Source organism: Esox lucius, chromosome 20, assembly GCF_011004845.1.
Source record: "Esox lucius isolate fEsoLuc1 chromosome 20, fEsoLuc1.pri, whole genome shotgun sequence".
Classification (NCBI taxonomy): Eukaryota; Metazoa; Chordata; class Actinopteri; order Esociformes; family Esocidae; genus Esox; species Esox lucius.
The window spans coordinates 3,838,206-3,857,489 of NC_047588.1; the positions used below are offsets into that span (position 1 = coordinate 3,838,206).

General features: G+C 43.1%; 1 protein-coding gene across 1 annotated transcript in view; it reads right to left on the minus strand.

Annotated features, from left to right (window-relative positions):
- The window catches only part of me1 (malic enzyme 1, NADP(+)-dependent, cytosolic), a 137,089-nt gene extending 118,109 nt beyond the window's left edge, over window positions 1–18,980 (minus strand). The window contains exon 1 of the mRNA XM_013132077.4: window positions 18,723–18,980. Within this exon, the coding sequence (XP_012987531.2) occupies window positions 18,723–18,851 (129 nt within the window). The 5' untranslated portion in view covers window positions 18,852–18,980. The remainder of the gene's footprint in view (window positions 1–18,722) is intronic.
- Between the last annotated feature and the right edge of the window lie 304 nt (window positions 18,981–19,284).

The window sequence follows — 19,284 nt, forward strand, 5'->3', positions numbered from 1 at the left end:
CATTGTCCATTTTGTATTATGTTAAACCTTGAGAAAATATAGCACACATAGACAACCCTGTTTCCAAAACAGTTGGGACGCTGCATTACATGTAAATGAAATCAAAATGCAATGATGTGCAAATCATTGAAACCTTATATTAGTAGAATAGACAACATATCAAAAAAGACACAAATAGACAAATGTTGAAAATGAGACAGTTTCTTGAAAAATGTATGCACACTAAATTTGATGCCAGCAAAACATTTCTAAAACATTGTGACAGAGGCAACAAAAGATTGGAAGAGTTGTGTAATTCAAAAACATTAAACTTGGTGGATATCACAACTAATTAGGTCAATTGGCAACAGGTCAGTAACATAATTGGGTATTAAAAGATCATTCCAGAGAGGATGGGTCTCTCAGAAGTGAGGATTGGGAGGGGTAAACCACTCTGAAGGACTACACGGCAAAATGTGCAACAAGTTTCTCAATGTAAAATTGCAAAGAGTTTAGGGATCTCATCTACGGTACATAATATCATTAAGATTAAAAAAATCTTGAGACATCTGTATGCAAGGTTCAAGGCCGAAAACCAATATCGGATGGTCCTGATCTTCGGGCCCTCAGGTGGCACTGCATAAAAATACACAATTCTGTATGGAAATCCCTGCATAGGCTCAGGAACACTTCCAAAAACCATTACCTCTGAATTCTGCACATCGTTGCATCCACAAATGAAAGTTAAAACTCTACCACGCAAAGAAAGAATAAATAAACAAGATCCAGAACCGCGGTCTGACAAATCAAAATGTGAATAATGGACGCAGCCTCCTCCAGACTAAAGAGGAGACGGACTATCCATCTTATCAGCACAGTTTACAAGCCAGCATCCGTGATGGTATGGGGGTGCATTAGTGCACACGGCATGGATGATTTGAACATGTGTGAAATCACCATTAACAATGTATACAGGTTTTGGAGCAACATATGCTGCCATCCAGATTACATATTTTTCAGGGAAGGCTTTGCTTATTTCAGCCAGACAATGCCAAACCACATTCTGCACGTATTACAACAGCATGACTCCGCAGAAAGTGTCTGGATGCTAAACTGGCCTGCCTGTCGTCCAGACCGGTCACCCATTGAAAACATTTGGCGCATTATGAAAGGAAAATGACAAATGAGACCCCAAACTGTTGAGTAGATTAAACCCTATATCAAGCAAGAATGGGAAAACGACTGCAATTGGTCTCCTCAGTCCCAAAAGTATTGTTAAAAGAAGAGGCAATGCAACATTGGTCAACTGGCCCGTCCTAACTTGTGTGAAACATATTGCCAGCATCAAATTCAAAATGGGCATGTATTTTTCCAAAAACCATAACATTTCTCAGTTTCAACATTTTGTTATCTTTGTACGATTTCCAATTAAATACAGGGATAAATGATTAGCACATCATTGCATTCTGTTTTTATTTGCTTTTTAAACAGCGTCCCAGCTTTCCAGGAAACGGATTACTAAAATGTTGCCGCATATTTGTGATATTACAAATCTAATTAGTAAAAATGTCATAACTTGTGTTTAGACCTCGGAATGCATTTTATGTCAGCCTATTCCTTCCCCTACAAACTCGCATTACCTATAGCTGAGGAGCGACAGTCGTATGAAAAAGTTTGGGCACCCCTGACAATTTCCATGATTTTCATTTATAAATAATTGGGTATATTTAGTAGAGCTTCCTTTGGTAAAATTAACAGCTTCTAGACGCTTCCTATAGCCTCTGAGTGTCTGGATTCTGGATGAAGGTATTTTGGACCATTCCTCCTTACAAAACATCTGCAGTTCAGTTAGGTTTGATGGTTGCCAGGCATGGACAGCCCACTTCAAATCATCCCACAGATTCTAAATGATATTCAGGTCTGGGGACTGGGATGGCCATTCCAGAACATTGTACTTGGTCCTCTGCATAAATGAGCAGTGTTTTGGTCGTTGTCTTGTTGAAATATCCAGCCCCGGCGTAACTTCAACTTTGTGACTGATTCTTCAACATTATTCTCAAGAATCTGTTGATATTGAGTGGAATCCATGCGACCCTCAACTTTAACAAGATTCCCAGTTACTGGCACTGGCTACACAGCCCCACAGCATGATGGTACCTCCACCAAGTTTTACTGTGGGTAGCAAGTGTTTTTCTTAGAACGCTGTGTTCTTTTGCCGCCATGCATAATGCCCCTTGTTATGACCAAATAACTCAGTCTTTGTTTCATCAGTCCACAGCACCTTATTTCAAAATGAAGCTGGCTTGTCCAAATGTGCGTTTGCATACCTCAAGCGACTGTGGCGTGTGCAGAAAAGGATTCTTCCGCATCACTCTCCCGTACAGCTTCTCCTTGTGCAAAGTGCGCTGAATTGTTGAATGATGCGCAGTGACACCATCTGCAGCAAGATGTTGTAGGTCTTTGGAGGTGGTCTATGGGCTGTTTTTGACCGTTCACACCATTCTTCGCCTTTGCCTCTCCGATATTTTACTTGGCTTGCCACTTCTTGCCTTAACAAGAACTGTGCCTGTGGACTTCCATTTCCTCACAGTGGACACTGAATGCTTAAATCTCTGTGATAGCTTTTTGTAGCCTTCCCCTATACCATAATGTTGAATAATCTTTGTTTTCAGTTCATTTGAGAGTAGTTTTGAGGCCCCCATGTTGCCACGCTTCAGAGGAGAGTCAGAGAAAAACAACTTGCAATTGGCCACCTTAAATACCTTTTCTCATGATTGGATGCACTTGTCTATGAAGTTCAAGGCTTAATGAGCTCACCAAACCAATTGTGTGTTCCAATTAATCAGTGCTAAGCAGTTACAGGTATTCAAATCAACAAAATGACAAGGGTGCCCACATTTTTGCATAGCCTATTTTTCACATCTGATTTAATTTCATACAACTTAATATTGCTACACAAACTTTGTCTGGAAAATACCCCAGTACTCAGCTTTTATTAGAAAATGAATGGCATGCCACTGTGATAATTTTCTGTGATGACAGAGTAAATTATGCAGCCTCAGAGGGGTGCCTAAACTTTTTCATACCACTGTAAGTGTTACTAAGAGGAGATTCTTAGTGTTCCTGCTTAGAAAACATGGAAACCACAGGTTTCTATAAATCAGTCAAGTGTCAAGTTGTGAATGTATGGACAGTTGTTGAAACAGTTGTGAAAAGGGAGTATGGCATTGACTACTAGAAGTGGCGGCCAAGGTGTGGGGTTTGGCCTCCTGAGACTGCTATACCTACAGTGCTTTCGGGGTAAAGTCCAAGTCTCAAAACAAAATGGCAACTCTGAAGAATTTGCACAAAACATTTGCATACTTCATGCCAGTCCATCCTGAGCACTCGTTAGCCTGGTTTTGAAAATAGTTTAGGCTAATACAGCATTGGGGACATGTATTTATGCAAACTTGCAGCGTTATCACCCAAACCTGACCTATTGGATTCAGTTACTATGCTATTCAAAATCTAATCAGGTGTGCTTTTCTGTATATAAACCAGGTTAGCGACCTAACATTATTATGTAATAATGCTAGCGATTCTGTTACCATTTATTATATATTGATCCCACCCCCCCCCCTAAATAATCATCAAATCTAAAATCAAACTACACCTGTCTTCATAGCGAACAACCCATTATTGGGGCATATACATATTTAATTGTTAGTTCAGAGTATAGATTTTGTAATAAAGTGGTCCTAACCAAGGACGACTACCTTCATTACGTTCAGTAGAATTTAGAGGGGAAAAAAACGAGTAGCACCAGTAGTGCATCTGAACCCACTTGTGGCATCTTAGTCATGGCGTCATTTCTAATGTGCTACAAGACCACCGCCAGAGGCAAAATATCATTATGGACATGAAGTATGAAGGTTCCACAAAAATGTGCACGGTTGTGGAGCTTTCTGACTTCCATAGCTAAGTAAATGTAGCACTTCTCTATGAACGGTTTTAGTTTCTTCTAACATCGTCCCTCAGTCTAAAGGGTCTTTAATCACAATTTTACTGAGTGTGGTCCCTCCAAAAAACAACAACTTAAGAACACCATTTCAGGAAATGCTGTGCAATTTGACAGACCACAGGCTGTGAGAATTGGCAACAACTTTCATCATTCTGCTATGAAACACCTGGGATCCTCATGGGCATGTCCTCAGCCCTTTGCTTTCCTAACTGTCCATCCATGAGTACAACTGTTCACAACTCTAAGTTTTCCAATGACACCGATTGTAAGCCTGATATCCAAAATAGAGGAGTCCATCTACATAGAGGCAACTAGCATTGTTCTGCTGGGAAAACAACCTTTCCCTCAAAGTCAGCAAAGCAAAGGACAAGATTATGACCTTAGAAAAAAGTGAAGGGAACATGCCCTAATCCACACTAATGGAGCAACAATAGAAAGATTTTCCAGTTTTTGGCCACTGGTTGTGATGCGGGGCTGTTGAGTAAAATCAAGTCCCAGAACCTAATACACAGGACCATACCAAAATGCAAGGTATAAAGAAATTGTTATTCACAAACACAGAATGCATCTTTAAAGTTCCTCTGCAATCACATAAGAGGACTTTTTCCATCGCAGTGTTCACTTTGCACTGTAAACATTCTAATAAAAGCATTCTGAGTTCATGAAGTTGTCTTTTGCTGCAGCCTCTTGTAGCCTCAGCACCACCTGACAAGATTATGAAAGCTGTAGCTTTTGGTTTTCTGCTGTTTGTGCTACTGATGTCCTGTAGCCTAACTGTGTCCATGTCGCTCGTGTGCCCAAATGTGTTCCGGAACCTCCTGATTTACAAATTAAGTACTGCTTGTCACTGATTATTAACAACACCAATGTTGTCAAGAGTGCACAACAGCAATTCCCTAAGGCCACTAAAGACAACTGTGACCAAAAGGCCAAACAGTGGGTAGATAAGAATGACCCAGGACATAATTTTACTATTAATAACATTCAGACTGGTACCACTGCTGCACAATCAAAAAGTCCCACCTTATAAAGGTATAAATATTGTAAAAACTGCAGTTTGCACATTTAACTTGATTTATATAGCTGCCATTTAGGATTTAGGGAACATTTTGTAAACTTTATTTGTACTGCTGTTGCATTGTTATTAGGAAAACCACAAGTAAGCATGAAGGGCCCATACCTTGAATCTTGTAAAAAATAAAACCTGAAATGTCATTTCTGAAAGGCAGAAATAAGCGGTCATTGTAGGATTAGAATTTCTGCAACTAACCCGCTGTATTTAAAGTGTATGGAGAATAAATGCACACACAGTGCGAGATATACATGTGCAGAAGCTTCTGGGACCACGGTGAAAGAGATACTTTATTCTCTAAAGGTAGCAGTGTGAATGGGAGTCCTGTTGCAATAGGACGGATGGCATGTTACAACATTGTACATTGTGAAAGGAAAACACAAACTGTTGTCCCCTTGTCCTCTGTGCCCTTTTATGAGCTCCAATAATCTCAGCCATTATCAAGGCCCACCTACACTGCAAGTTGTGCTCTGAATGCATCTTTCTGTATTAACACAAAGGAGCAAAAGAATAGCACATCGGAGCTTGTTCCCTAGCTAAGCGAATATGTTCACAATGAGCCAAAGGCTTTAACAGGCAACAGCATCCACCTAACCTCCATTGCCTGTGCCTCAGGGGGTAGAATCTTTGTCTTTAACACAGACAATCATGTAACTTTGCCTATTACAGCATTTCAGTTTTTATTTTGCTACAGAAGAATAAATACCCATAATATCCCTGTAGTAATAACAGATTGATGGTGCTTCATAGTATTACTTACGTTGTGATTAACTGGATATTTGCTTTATGTAAATCATTTGGACATAACCAAAAGTTAGTCAGCTTGGGGGAGATTTCTTTCAAATGAAGTATAAGGCTCTTGTAATTCCCCCTACAAATTTCACATAGTACTTTTTACGGGCATGTTGTGAGAGGTCAATTCAAGCCGAATCACAGCTTGTACAGCTGCCCAGACAGACCAGATTGTTTCCCCATTATCACCTAGAAAGTGGATATGGAGCCAGGTTGTTCATTGTCCATCGCTTATATTCAAAGCCATTCAGGAAATGCATCCAAGCCGTTAAGCCAAAACAAGACCCTTGACCTGTTGTTTATCAGACAATGTCTTTACACAACCTCTTTCATGATACAACTGTCAGCTCAAACCAAAAGCCAAATCATTTGAGAAGCCTCATTGAGGTAGCTGTCATTCTCACCTTATCTCAATAGCATTAGGTCAAGGGGCAATTTCGTATTTGGTCATTTCCTTGGTTCGCCAACTGTAGACCCCATGTTTCTGGACTTCGTGAGGCTTTCCCATTCAAATATAAAACAAACAAAAGCTGTATTGATTAAACAAGCAAGTGTCAAGTGCGAGAGAAACTGAGGAGGGAACGGGAGAGGTGAGATGTCTGAGACATGCTTTATAAGCAGGCAATGAGGCCCTGAGCGATGAGGCCCTATGGGACCGTTCTAATGGTTTCTCCATTGTCCACACCTGAAAAAGACTTCAGTCCCTCTGATTTACACAAAACACAAAATCGAAAGCATCTTTGAGCTATATAGACTGGTATGAACAGGCCAAAATGAACCAGAGGTAAAAACAGGCCAAAATGAACAGGAACATTGAGAGGTGGGTGTTTGTTTAACTAACTAGTCACCAGCCCTAAAGGAAAAAAAAAACGTTTCAATTTACTATTAAACATTTACAACTAGATTTAAAGCATGTAGAAGAGATAATGATATCAATAAATTATATTTTCCAGCCAACAAATCAATTTTGACAAACAAATTGTACATTAGAAAAATGTGTAGCCCTTCATTGAACTAAAAATCACAATGAGACCCAAGTCAAACCTACACTGGGTAAAGGATTAGTGAGTGAGAGAGTGAGTTTCAAGTCTCAAGATTTGTCAAATGCACCAAACACAGCATCATCCTGCACAATATAATTGTGACATGGCACCAGACAACTAAGTAGTGAAAGTAAAGTGTATACAATGTACTGTCAAGAGTACTGTAAACTAGCAGCAATCTGGGCAGTATTATTGAACATTTAGATATGGAAAGTATTGCGGTAACATACATAAGGGTGAACTAGCAGCATTTGGTAGAATTGTTGAATATTTAATGATACAGTATCTTAAGTGAGTACCCCCCCTCACAGTTTTGTAAATATTTGATTATATCTTTTCATGTGACAACACTGAAGAAATGACATGTTGCTGCAATGTAAAGAAGTGTACAGTTTGTATAACAGTGTAAATTTGCTGTCCCCTCAAAATAAAATCAACACAGCCATTAATGTCTAAACCGCTGTCAAAAAAAAGTGAGTACACCCCTAAGTGAAAATGTCTAAATTGGGCCCAATTAGCCATTTTCCTTTCCTCTGGGCCCAAAGTGTCAATATTTTGTGTGGCCACATTTTCCAGCACTGCCTTAACCCTCTTGGGCATGGAGTTCACCAGAGCTTGATAGGTTGCCACTGGAGTCCTCTTCCACACCTCCATAACGACATCACGGAGCTGGTGGATGTTAGAGATGTTGCGCTCCTCCACCTTCTGTTTGAGGATGCCCCACAGATGCTCAATAGGGTTTAGGACTGGAGACATGCTTGGCCAGTCCATCACATTTACCCTCAGCTTCCCTCCACCCTGACTAAGGCCCTGGTTCCAGCTGAAGAAAAACAGCCCCAAAGCATGATGCTGCCACCACAATGCTTCATTGTGGGTATGGTGTTCTTTGGGTGATGTGCAGTGCTGTTTTTGCACCAAACATACCTTTTGGAATTATGGCCAGAAAGTTCAACCTTGGTTTCATCAGACCATAACACATTTTCCCACATGCTTTTGGGGGACTTGATGTTTGTTTTTGCAAACTTCAGCCAGGCTTTGATGTTTTTCTTTGTAAGAAAAGGCTTCCATCTTGCCACCCTACCCCATAGCCCATTCACATGAAGAATACAGGACATTGTTGTCACATGTAGCACACAGCCAGTAATTGCCAGAAATTCCTGCAGTTCCTTTAATGTTGCTGTAGGCCTCTTGGAAGCCTCACTGACCAGTTCTCGTCTTTTCATACATTTTGGAGGGATGTCCAGTTCTTGGTAATGTCTGTTGTGGCATATTTCCTCCACTTGATGACTGTTCCAAATACCTTCAGGCGTCCATTAGAAAGCTGAAGATGAAGAGGTTCCTATCAAAACGACCCAAAACACACATCCAAATCCACAAAAGCATGGCTTCACCAGAAGAACATTAAAGTTTTGGAATGGCCCAGCCACCCCTCCATGAACTGCCACCTTAACGTGGTGGAGGGGTTTGAGTACCCGAGTGACCCTAGGAGCTATGTTATCTGGGGCTATATGCCCCTGGTAGGGTCTCCCAAGGCAAACAGGTCTTAGGCGACGGGTCAGACTAAGAGCGGTTCAAAACCCCCTTAATGATGCCCCACCCTGGAGCCAGGCCCGGGGTTGGGGCTCGTAAGCGAGCGCCTGGTGGCCGGGCCTTCCCCCATGGGGCCCGGCCGGGCTCAGCCAGAACGGGCGACGTGGGGACCATAAGGGGACGGTGCGAAGAGGATCGGGCGGCAGTCGAAGGCAGGGGCCTAGACAACCCGATCTCTGGACACGGAAACTGGCTCTAGGGACATGGAATGTCACCTCGCTGGCGGGGAAGGAGCCTGAGATCGTGCGTGAGGTTGAGAGGTTCCGATTAGAGGTAGTCGGGATCACCTCTACGCACGGCTTGGGCTCTGGAACCACACTCCTTGAGAGAGGATGGACTCTTCACCACTCTGGAGTTGCCCATGGTGAGAGGCGGCGGGCTGGTGTGGGTTTGCTTATAGCTCCCCAGCTCTGCCGCCATGTGTTGGAGTTTACGACGACAGTGACACCTGGAGGGGCGTGATTGGGAGGAACGGCCCCCCTGATCTGAATCCGAGTGGTGTTCAGTTATTGGACTTCTGTGCTAGTCACAGTTTGTCCACAACGAACACCATGTTCAAGCATAAGGGTGTCCATCAGTGCACGTGGCACCAGGACACCCTAGGCCGCAGGTCGATGATCGACTTTGTTGTCGTCTCATCTGACCTGCGGCAGTATGTCTTGGACACTCGGATGAAGAGAGGGGCGGAGCTGTCAACTGATCACCACCTGGTGGTGAGTTGGATCCGATGGCGGGGAAGAGGAATCTGGACAGACTCGGCAGGCCCAAGCGTACTGTAAGGGTCTGCTGGGAATGTCTGGCCGAGTCTCCTGTCAGAGAGATCTTTAACTCCCACCTCCGGCAGAGCTTCGACTGGATCCCGAGGGAGGCTGGAGATATTGAGTCCGAGTGGACCATGTTCTCCACCGCCATTGTCGAAGTGGCCGCTCTGAGCTGTGGCTGTAAGGTCTCCGGTGCCTGTCGAGGCGGCAATCCCCGAACCCGGTGGTGGACACCGGAAGTAAGGGATGCCGTCAAGCTGAGTCCTATCAGGCCTGGTTGGCATGTGGGACTCCTGAGGCGGCTGACGGGTACCGACAGGCCAAGCGGACTGCAGCCCGGGTGGTTGTGGAGGCAAAAACTCAGGCCTGGGAGGAGTTTGGTGAGGCCATGGAGAAGGACTATCGGCTGGCCTCGAAGAGATTCTGGCAAACCATCCGGCGCCTTAGGAGAGGGAAACAGTGCCCTACCAACGCTGTTTACAGTAGAGGTGGGCAGCTGTTGACCTCAACTGAGGATGTCGTCGGGCGGTGGAAGGAGTACTTCGAGGATCTCCTCAATCCCGCTGCCACGTCTTCCATTGAGGAAGCAGAGGATGAGGGCTCAGAGGTGGACCCGCCCTGAGTACCTCAAGTCTCTGGATGTTGTGGGGCTGTCTTGGTTGACACGCCTGTGCAACATCGCGTGGCGGTCGGGGACAGTGCCTCTGGGATGGCAGACCGGGGTGGTGGTCCCTCTTTTTAAGAAGGGGGACCGGAGGGTGTGTTCCAACTATAGGGGGAATCACACTTCTCAGCCTCCCCGGGAAAGTCTATGCCAGGGTTCTGGAGAGGAGAATATGGCCGATAGTAGAACCTCGGATTCAGGAGGAACAGTGTGGTTTTTGTCCGGGCCGTGGAACACTGGACCAGCTCTATACCCTCTACGGGGTGTTGGAGGGTTCATGGGAGTTTGCCCAACCAATCCACATGTGTTTTGTGGATTTGGAGAAGGCATTCGACTGTGTCACTCGCGGCATCTTGTGGAGGGTGCTTCGGGAATATGGGGTCCTGGGTCCTTTGCTAAGGGTTGTCAGGTCCCTGTACAACCGAAGTAGGAGCTTGGTCCGCATTGCCGGCAGTAAGTCAGACTTGTTCCCAGTGCATGTTGCCCTTTGTCGCCGGTTCTGTTCGTAATTTTTATGGACAGAATTTCTAGGCGCAGCCAGGGCCCGGAGGGTGTCAGGTTTGGGGACCACACAATTTCGTCTCTGCTCTTTGCAGATGATGTTGTCGTGTTGGCCCCTTCTAACCAGGACCTTCAGCATGCACTGGGACGGTTTGCAGCAGAGTGTGAAGCGGTGGGGATGAGAATCAGTACCTCCAAATCCGAGGCCATGGTCCTCAGTCGGAAAAGGGTGGCTTGCCCACTTCAGGTTGGTGGAGAGTGCCTGCCTCAAGTGGAGGAGTTTAAGTATCTAGGGGTCTTGTTCACGAGTGAGGGAAGGACACCTATGGTCATGAGCTTTGGGTCATGACTGAAAGGACAAGATCCCGGATACAGGCGGCTGAAATGAGCTTTCCCCGCTGGGTGGCCGGGCGTTCCCTTAGAGAGAGTGAGAAGCTCGGTCACCCAGGAGGAGCTCAGAGTAGAGCCGCTGCTCCTCCACATCAAGAGGGGTCAGCTGAGGTGGCTTGGGCATCTGCTTCGGATGCCTCCGGAACGCCTTCCTGGGAAGGTGTTCCAGTCCCGTCCCACCGGGAGGAGACCCCGGGGAAGACCTAGGACACGCTGGAGGCACTATGTCTCCCGGCTGGCCTGGGAACGCCTCGGTGTCCCCACGGAGGAGCTAGAGGAAGTGTCTGGGGAGAGGGAAGTCTGGGCATCCCTGCTTAGACTGCTGCCCCGCGACCCGGCCCCGGATAAGCGGAAGATGATGGATGGATGGATGGCCCAGCCAGAGCCCAGAGCTGAATCCATTTGAACATCTGTGGGGTGATATGAAAAGGGCTGTGCACAGGAGATGTCCTCCCAATCTGACAGATTTGGAGCACTTTTGCAAAGAAGAGTGGGCAAATATTGCTACATCAAGATGAGCCATGCTAATAGATTCCTATCCAAAAAGACAGAGTGCTGTAATAAAATCAAAAGGTGCTTCAACATAGTATTAGTTTAAGGGTGTGCACACGTATGCAACCAGGTTATTGTGAGTTAATTATTATTTTTTTTTTTTCAATTGTCACGTTATAGGTCACATTAAAAGGTAGAAAAAGTTCTGACATGATTTATCTTTGTCTCACTCTTTTACATCACAAGAACCTGGCATTTTAACAGGGGTGTGTACATAGCAGCAGTTTAAAAAGAGTTCTGCAAACTAGCAGCAATATTGGTAGTAGTATTGAATATTGCAGATATTGCAAGTAAGTCAGTAATATACCTAAAAACTAAACTAGCGTACATTTTTTAAAGAGTAGGAAAGAGTGTGCACATGTGTAAGTTAAGGATTAGTTTTTTGGTGTTAGGGTTAGAGTTAAATAAGATTTGGAATGGGAATACATTTTTGTCCCCACAATGATGGAAATTGAGTAAGATAAAAATGAGTCGGCTTGGCAGGTGTCACTGAGGTTGAGTTATTGGAGAGGAACTAGGGTGCACTTTCCCAGTCTGGCCGCTACACTCCACTCCACCAGCGGAATGTCTGGCTGCCGGCAATGTGTGCGGTCGCACCGCCACACCTGGAGACACCTGGCCACACCTGTGACATCACAAACCCAGTCCTGGGAGTAGTAGGGCCCACAAGTGAGGGAGATTGACAGGAGCATCCAACCCATAATGGAACCAGAACAGAGTGCCGTTTGTCCTGTAACCATTCATTAGCTTCGAGACTTGAAAGCTTATTGCTCAAACACCCGCCTGTATCTCATGTTGCCACCATCACAAAAAAAGGAGTTACTGTACTTTTCATAATGGAATGACCTGTGTCTTCACAGAACAGTTTAAACATTATGCTCATCAGTCAAGGTAAAACTGGGCCCCCAGATAGTTATGAACCTTCCGCAAATAATGTTCAGAATTATTCTGAGGGACATGTTCATTCTTTTGGGAGTACAAGTCAAGGGAAGGCCCCACACTCGTTCAAGAATCCAAGGGCACCTTAACCCAGTTAGGACTGCGTATCTTCATCCGACTATTACAGGATAGGCTAGTGTGCATTAGGATTAGAAAGTCTCAATCACTAGCTTCTCTTCCGATGAACTATATACACTAAGTGCATTCTTAAAACCAAAGTAACCATTTCAGAAATGATTCCATTACCAATTTGAAAGCAATTTGTTGCCATATCTTGGTTTGTTTGTCACAAAATGTATTCATTCTAACCTTGGTGGGAGGAAACAATGCAAGACTGGTGGAAAATCTGAATAATGAGGGGAAACAAAGTAATGCGTATAACAGCCAAATAGGGGTTAGACTCCAAATGAGTCAGGCTGATGATAACTTCCAGTTGTTGGAGACCAAAGGTTATGATAACAGCTTGATTTGCATGGTCAGCCAATTGGCACACAAGCAAATCCCGGCTGCAAAATCGTTGTACCACAGTGTGCTCACGAATCCTGGAACAGAGATTCTTTAATGGACATTTGTTGTTTGACGGTTCATCTGCAAAATCAAATTGTGAGCCTGGGTTTACAAGATGAGCATCAAATTGATGTTCTGGATCTTTGCCACTGAATCTGAAAAGTTCAATAAATGTAGCCAATTCCATGATAAACATTTTGTTGTAATGAAGAACCTTTGGAGTTTGTGGTATATTGCCACAGTGTCATGCCGTAGTCACAGTATATTGGCCATACACCACACCCTCTGGCCTTGTTTTTTTTTATCAAATGCATAATAACTTAAATCAGAAGGACTACAACTCTCCAGAGTTGGAAGTTAATGCAAAATTGTACACTGCACCATACCATGTTTGTGATATTAAATACCTGTCTGTGCTGAGCCACCCAAACATTTCAGTAGGAGTAGCAATTTTGGCTATCATGCAGAGAAGACAGTCCTATGTTAACCTTCAGTGATGCCAACCTCACCTGCCAGCAAATGCTACTGTCACAAAAGGGCAAAGAATCCATTCACACACTCCTGACCACACACAGCACAGGTTTAGCCCGGTTAGCTCCCTCTGAAAGGGCATGTGTTGGCTGGCCTGCGCTCCACTCCCGCTTCACTACATTTCTTGTGTTTGAGTTGAAACACCATCCCGGCAGGGTGCTCAGAGGGAGCGTTTGGCTTGTTGTTGTTTTCCATGCCCGGTGTTTCGTGGCAGGCCAACCCACGAGTGGCAGAAAGGGGCTGCAGTGTGGACTGGTAGCCGGGGGATTCACACAGGCAGTGCATTAATAACTGATCAGCCCAGAGAGACAGAGGACGTCTGTGAAGTCCAGCCAGCTCTCTCTTCCTCCCCACAGAGACCCCTTTATCCAGGCTTCGCTACCCACTTGATTTCTTTATTGCGTGGTTTGAGCACGTCGAACACACCTATAATATCCTGTTCCACTTTTTTTTCCGGAGAGGGGGAGCGAGTGTTGAGCGAGGGGTAAAGGGATGGAAATGAATTTGACTCCCCCGCAGATGTGAGGACAAGCCGCTTTCGCCACCTTCCGTCCCTCAGTATCAATTACTTTGCTGTCCCTCCCCCTGGCTCCTGTCTGAGGCTGAAGTGGGTCCGGTGCGGGAGAAAAACACTTATTCCCAGGGTACCCTGAACCCAGGAGTGGGCAACAATGTCCCAATGCTGGGCCCACAGAAGGCGGTCTGTTGCAGAGCTGCAGAACACACTTCGGCTGTCGTTTCCGACTTTCTCTTGTAATTTCCTCTGGCCTGTTCACGAACAAGGCTGACAGTGCATGGTTCAACCCTTTAAATAAAAAGCCCTTTTCTCCTCAGAACTGAAGAGTTAGTCATGGGTACTTGTGCGTTAAGAAGGTGCGCCTCGGTTTCGGCATTTGTGTCAACCTGACCTATACAACGATGCTTTAGGAAACGCAAAGCAAACCAAAAGGTGAAGCATTGGTGACGCAATCTCTGGTGTCTTGGCATGCAATGCTTTTGCTGCTGTTGCAGCTCAACAATCAACTGTGTGGTTTAGTTATTCATTATTTTAGTTATTATTAGGTAAATAACCCACAGAAAGACTACTCAAAGAATAACAATGTTCAACAAGGATATAATCAATGGAACTAGCAAGAAAACAGTCGTAGCCTTAATTAACTGATATCAATAGACCTGTTTTTTTAAATACAGATTATGAAAGCAAGCCTATACATTGACAGGATTATTGTATTTAGTTTAACACAAATGTCTACTTGCAGAGGATTAATTAAATAAGTTGCTGCACTCACCTTCAAATTACTTCCAAATAAAGCTAGTTTGACAGCAGTTTCTTCTAATCAAATGAAAAGTCTTCTCAAAAACAACGCAATAACAGAGTCTTCTCAAAAACAACGCAATAACACGCACTCTAGCTAGCTCATTATAACAGGCGACGTGAAAATAACATGAAAATCCCACCAGAAAACAAGAGACGTGGGTATCGTACCATTCATTCTTTGCATTTTGACACAAAAAGAGATGCATAGAAATGAGAATGGATTCACTCTACAAGGTTTCTACCCTAAAACATCAGCCTGACCCAGATGCCCAAATCCAATAAAACAACTCAGTTGTGCTGACCATGGACTGACTGTGTATGGTTTGCACTTAGCTAGTGGAGTTTGTCCCATGTAGCCACCCTTCGATAACAGCTTTAAGTTGCTATGGATAGCATTGTGCTAAATACTAAAATCCAAATTAAAATACAAAAATCAAGCATGCACTAAAGGGCCAATTGTCCTATCCAATTACAAACAGAAGACACTACAGACAACAATATATTTAGACCAAGCAAGGTTAACCACATACATCCTAGTCATCCAATCTGAGAGCCTCTTAAACCACTACAGCTGTCTTGTACAGATGGGTCATTCAGATCACTTGGGTGCTTGCAGAAATGTCAACAAACAGATGTAAACATTTAAATTGGGTGTAGAGATGACATGACTTCCTACAAGTAGGCTATTGTCTATAGGTACAGGCCTAGAACCTGGCTAAAACCCTAAAAAGGTCAAACAATGTTTCATTTTATTTGTTCCACAGTGTGAACTGGGATCAGCCATCATTGACAGAAACCCTGGTGCAATTAGAACAAGTGCCTTGTTCAATGGCAGATAAATCACCTTGATGACACAGCAGGACTTGTTCCAGCAACCTTCCTATAATTAGCCCAACACAAACGGTTAGCCTGCCTAGTCTATCAATGCTGGGCTCTACTGTGACAATTTCGATTGCATATGCAACAACAAACGTAGGTGCGAGAATTTAAGGTTTCACACATCCACAATTACCCGTTTCTACCCAGAAAACCCAAACGTCCGGTGGTTGTAGTGTTACTGAGTGTTTAAAATCACAATCGATAATCACAAATACAAAAATAAATAAAATCTGATGCCATGATTCAGAGCACCTTAACGAGCCAATAATATCCTAGCTTAGTCAGAGGTTGGAACCATGATTCTACAGAACTTTGTTCATCTCAGAGTCATCTCAGACACCATTGAAATGAAACTCATCTGCTCATAGCACAAACTTCATTGACAACATTTCAGCTCCGGAACTGTCACGTAATGTAGCTCGCAAAACCATTCTGAAGGAAAACCACCATGTGTTACGCTGCATAATCTCAAGCAAATCTCAGGCTTATCAGACACGGCAAACTCCCAGTTACTATTTTCTATCTCATTAAAATTATTGTAATTATTCCGACCCTGTTTAGCCATTATTAGCTTAAAAGCAAAACCTAGCACGAATACATTTTCAGCATGTTGCTTCCCTCGTCTGTGGTTGGCGTGTTTGATTATCAGCTGGAAGAAGCTACAGGACTTGCCAACAGTACCTCCTACATTAAAAATGTAAACAGTTATTATTACATTATTCAGACCCATTTTTTATTAGTTTATAGGTCCACTGTGTAGAATCCTGACTAACATTTGGAAGACAGAATTTAAACAGTAACTTGTTTCCTCTTCTCTCATGGAATGAGACAGGAATAGTATTAGCCAGTCCATGGTGGTTTGGGGTGGGGGAATACTGTAGTACTGCCAGTGTCTAAAGTGAGTCCGGGAGAGTACAAGTCAATGCAAACGTAGACGGACCGGCGAGAAAGTTTAAATGAGGAATATCTTGGACACTCAGAAAAAATATTTGAAAATGTAACCTAAAAACTTTAGTGCAGAATCTTCTGGTCATTTATGTTCTTATTCATGCAAGTACTATAGTAAAAATCCTACAAGGCTCATTTAAACCAGAAGCAACAGTATTGTATTGCTGTACATGTATCACAGACCAAACTTTCCTCTTTTCCTGCAAGCACAATGAAAGGGCCAGATCGCTATTCAAAGATTTGCTATTGAAATATATATATTTTAATTCTCATGTGATTGAATTATTGAAATGTATATACCATCTATTTTTTTCTTAATATTTGTAATATTAGTCGATGAGAATCCAAAAGAAATAAGACAGGAACTGAGAATACTGAATTTGGGAATATTTAAAAATATTTATAGAGCTGCCTTTAGAGTAGTTTATATACCCAGGTATATTGACAGAACAGTACTTTTTGTACAATAAAGACCTGAGGAAGAGTCGCAGGGAAGTGTCGTAATACACATACGTAAAGGTTTTGGCTGTAATTGTTGTGGTTTTTTGTAAATACTACAGACAAAACCGTACCTTAACAATTGAGTTGTGTTCCTAAGTTTATTTTCGTGCACCTACATTTTTCAGCTTAGTAGCACATGTGCTCCTTGTAAAAACTGCAAGAGTAGAGTCCTTCAATGGTTGGAATCAGATTCAGGGCAGATTCATGGCTCCCAGTGACCAATCACTTAGAAAGCCCTTGACAATTCTCACCCCAAACAAAATGCCTAACCTTAATTTTAATGTTTACCTTAAACCTTAAGCTAAAAAATTGCCCTTTTGAAAATGGGAACAGGAAAAATGTCCATCCATTAGTAAACTTTTTCTGATTTAACCACAGTTTAGAGTGATTTTTGTCCCCATTATATAGTTAAGACAGAAACACACCCACAGGAACACACACAGACCTGTTCATGCATTCAGTGAGTGAGAGCTGGTCTCAGAGGAGTGGAGTCATTAACCTTCTTGACAAACATGGTTCTTTGCAGGCAGCGGGGGGCTGGCTTTTGCACCCCCTCAGCAGAAGGGGTGTTTGAACAGCATTGACTGACTTATCAGCTACAAGCTGGGAAGGGCCCCTGGCAGCCAGTTAAACTGTAAATACCACTTATCTTTTACACAATAACAGATAGCTTTTACCCAAAGACCGCAGCTTCTGAATGGAGTCACGTTGTTCAAGGCAAAAACTTATTAACATTTTATACAAGATGATAGAAAATTCTAAGGTGGAGATTTGAACTGAACTGGCACTGTTGTTTAAATGTATACATTTCTAAAATTATTACACTGTTTAAATGAAGATAAGTCCTATAAAAATCTTTTGAAAGGCAAACCGAAGGACTAAACATTTTGTCCCTAATGGTATTTACTTCTTATACACAATCAAAGGACATAAACACTGCTCGATTTGTCCCAGCTTAACTACTATCAGGTCTGCTACATTAATAATACAACTGACATGTTTCACAATTTTTTTAGGTATTATTTTTAACATCGTCCATAGCCAGCACAAATCTACATCGGGCAAATGTTCTGTATAAATAAACAGTAAACATGAATTCAACAGATTTATTTCAGTTGACAGTGACAGATAAAAGATTCTCGAACCAATCAGCACCATGGACAGAGATGGTCACTCCTCCACAATGACCAACGACCTGTTGCCTCTGCTTCCCTAGGCTATGTGCGAACCGTAGAACTGTGTGGCGTAGCCCGGTGCGAAAAAGAAAATACTAGAAAGCAGTGTTATGGCCCTACTGAAAGCTCTTTCGCAGTTTGAAAAAATAAATAAAACTGGAACAACAGTTTTCCATTCTAACTACCTCCTGACACTGGCTTTCTGTGTTCTATGACTCGATAAATAAAATAAAATAAACCGTTTGTTGATTTGAATTACACAATGTCAATCATCGGGAGAAGGCTACCCAAGGGCTGTAATAGAATGTGCAAGCTTAACATGTGTAATATTACGCGGGTAGGGTGGGCTGTCGCGTCATTTCTTCTGGTAACTAGGGACACTTCCAGGGAACTACACAGGAAAGGCAAAAGTGGAACAACTTTATGTAGTTCCGAGGGGCGTTGGGCTCCTTTAAAACTAAATATAGCCTCCTTTGAAGCTGGCACTCCTAATCACGCAACGTAGCTAAAGATAGACAACACTTCGTTTCAAATAGAAGCGTTCAAAGCAAACACAAAAACAACTTTTTTTGGTTACCTTGTTCAGGTGGGGATTACGTGTAACGTCATATCCCCTCTTCTTCGTGTAAACGAATGTTTTACTTTGGTCTCCGGCTTTATGCATTTCACTGTCGACGGATTCCCGTTTGACCAAAGCGTGTGCCATGTTGTTACCCTCTTTAAATAGCTTATAGTAACCGTAAACGCTGTTGTGGACTCAACAAGTGAACGCGCCGGTGACTACCCTCGTACAGTGACAGCTCTTCCAGTCAGAACACAGAATGAAGAACACGAGGAAAGCGCAACGCTCTAGTTACTACGGTACTTACCGGGAGGATTAAGCAACCAGTCTTTCTTTGCTTGCGTAAGATACGACATCAATTAAATTGTATTAAATATATGATATCTCGTGCATGTGTCAACATTTTCGTTGAAGTTGCATCATATATGAGTCTACTATTCTAACCTGAAAATTCATAGATATCGACTGTATGATTGTGCATGTATTAAAACGACGAAGAATATTGACTATATCTTTAACAGTACCATAATCATAAAATATATTCAACACCCACAGAGATTTATGGCCAACACAGTTC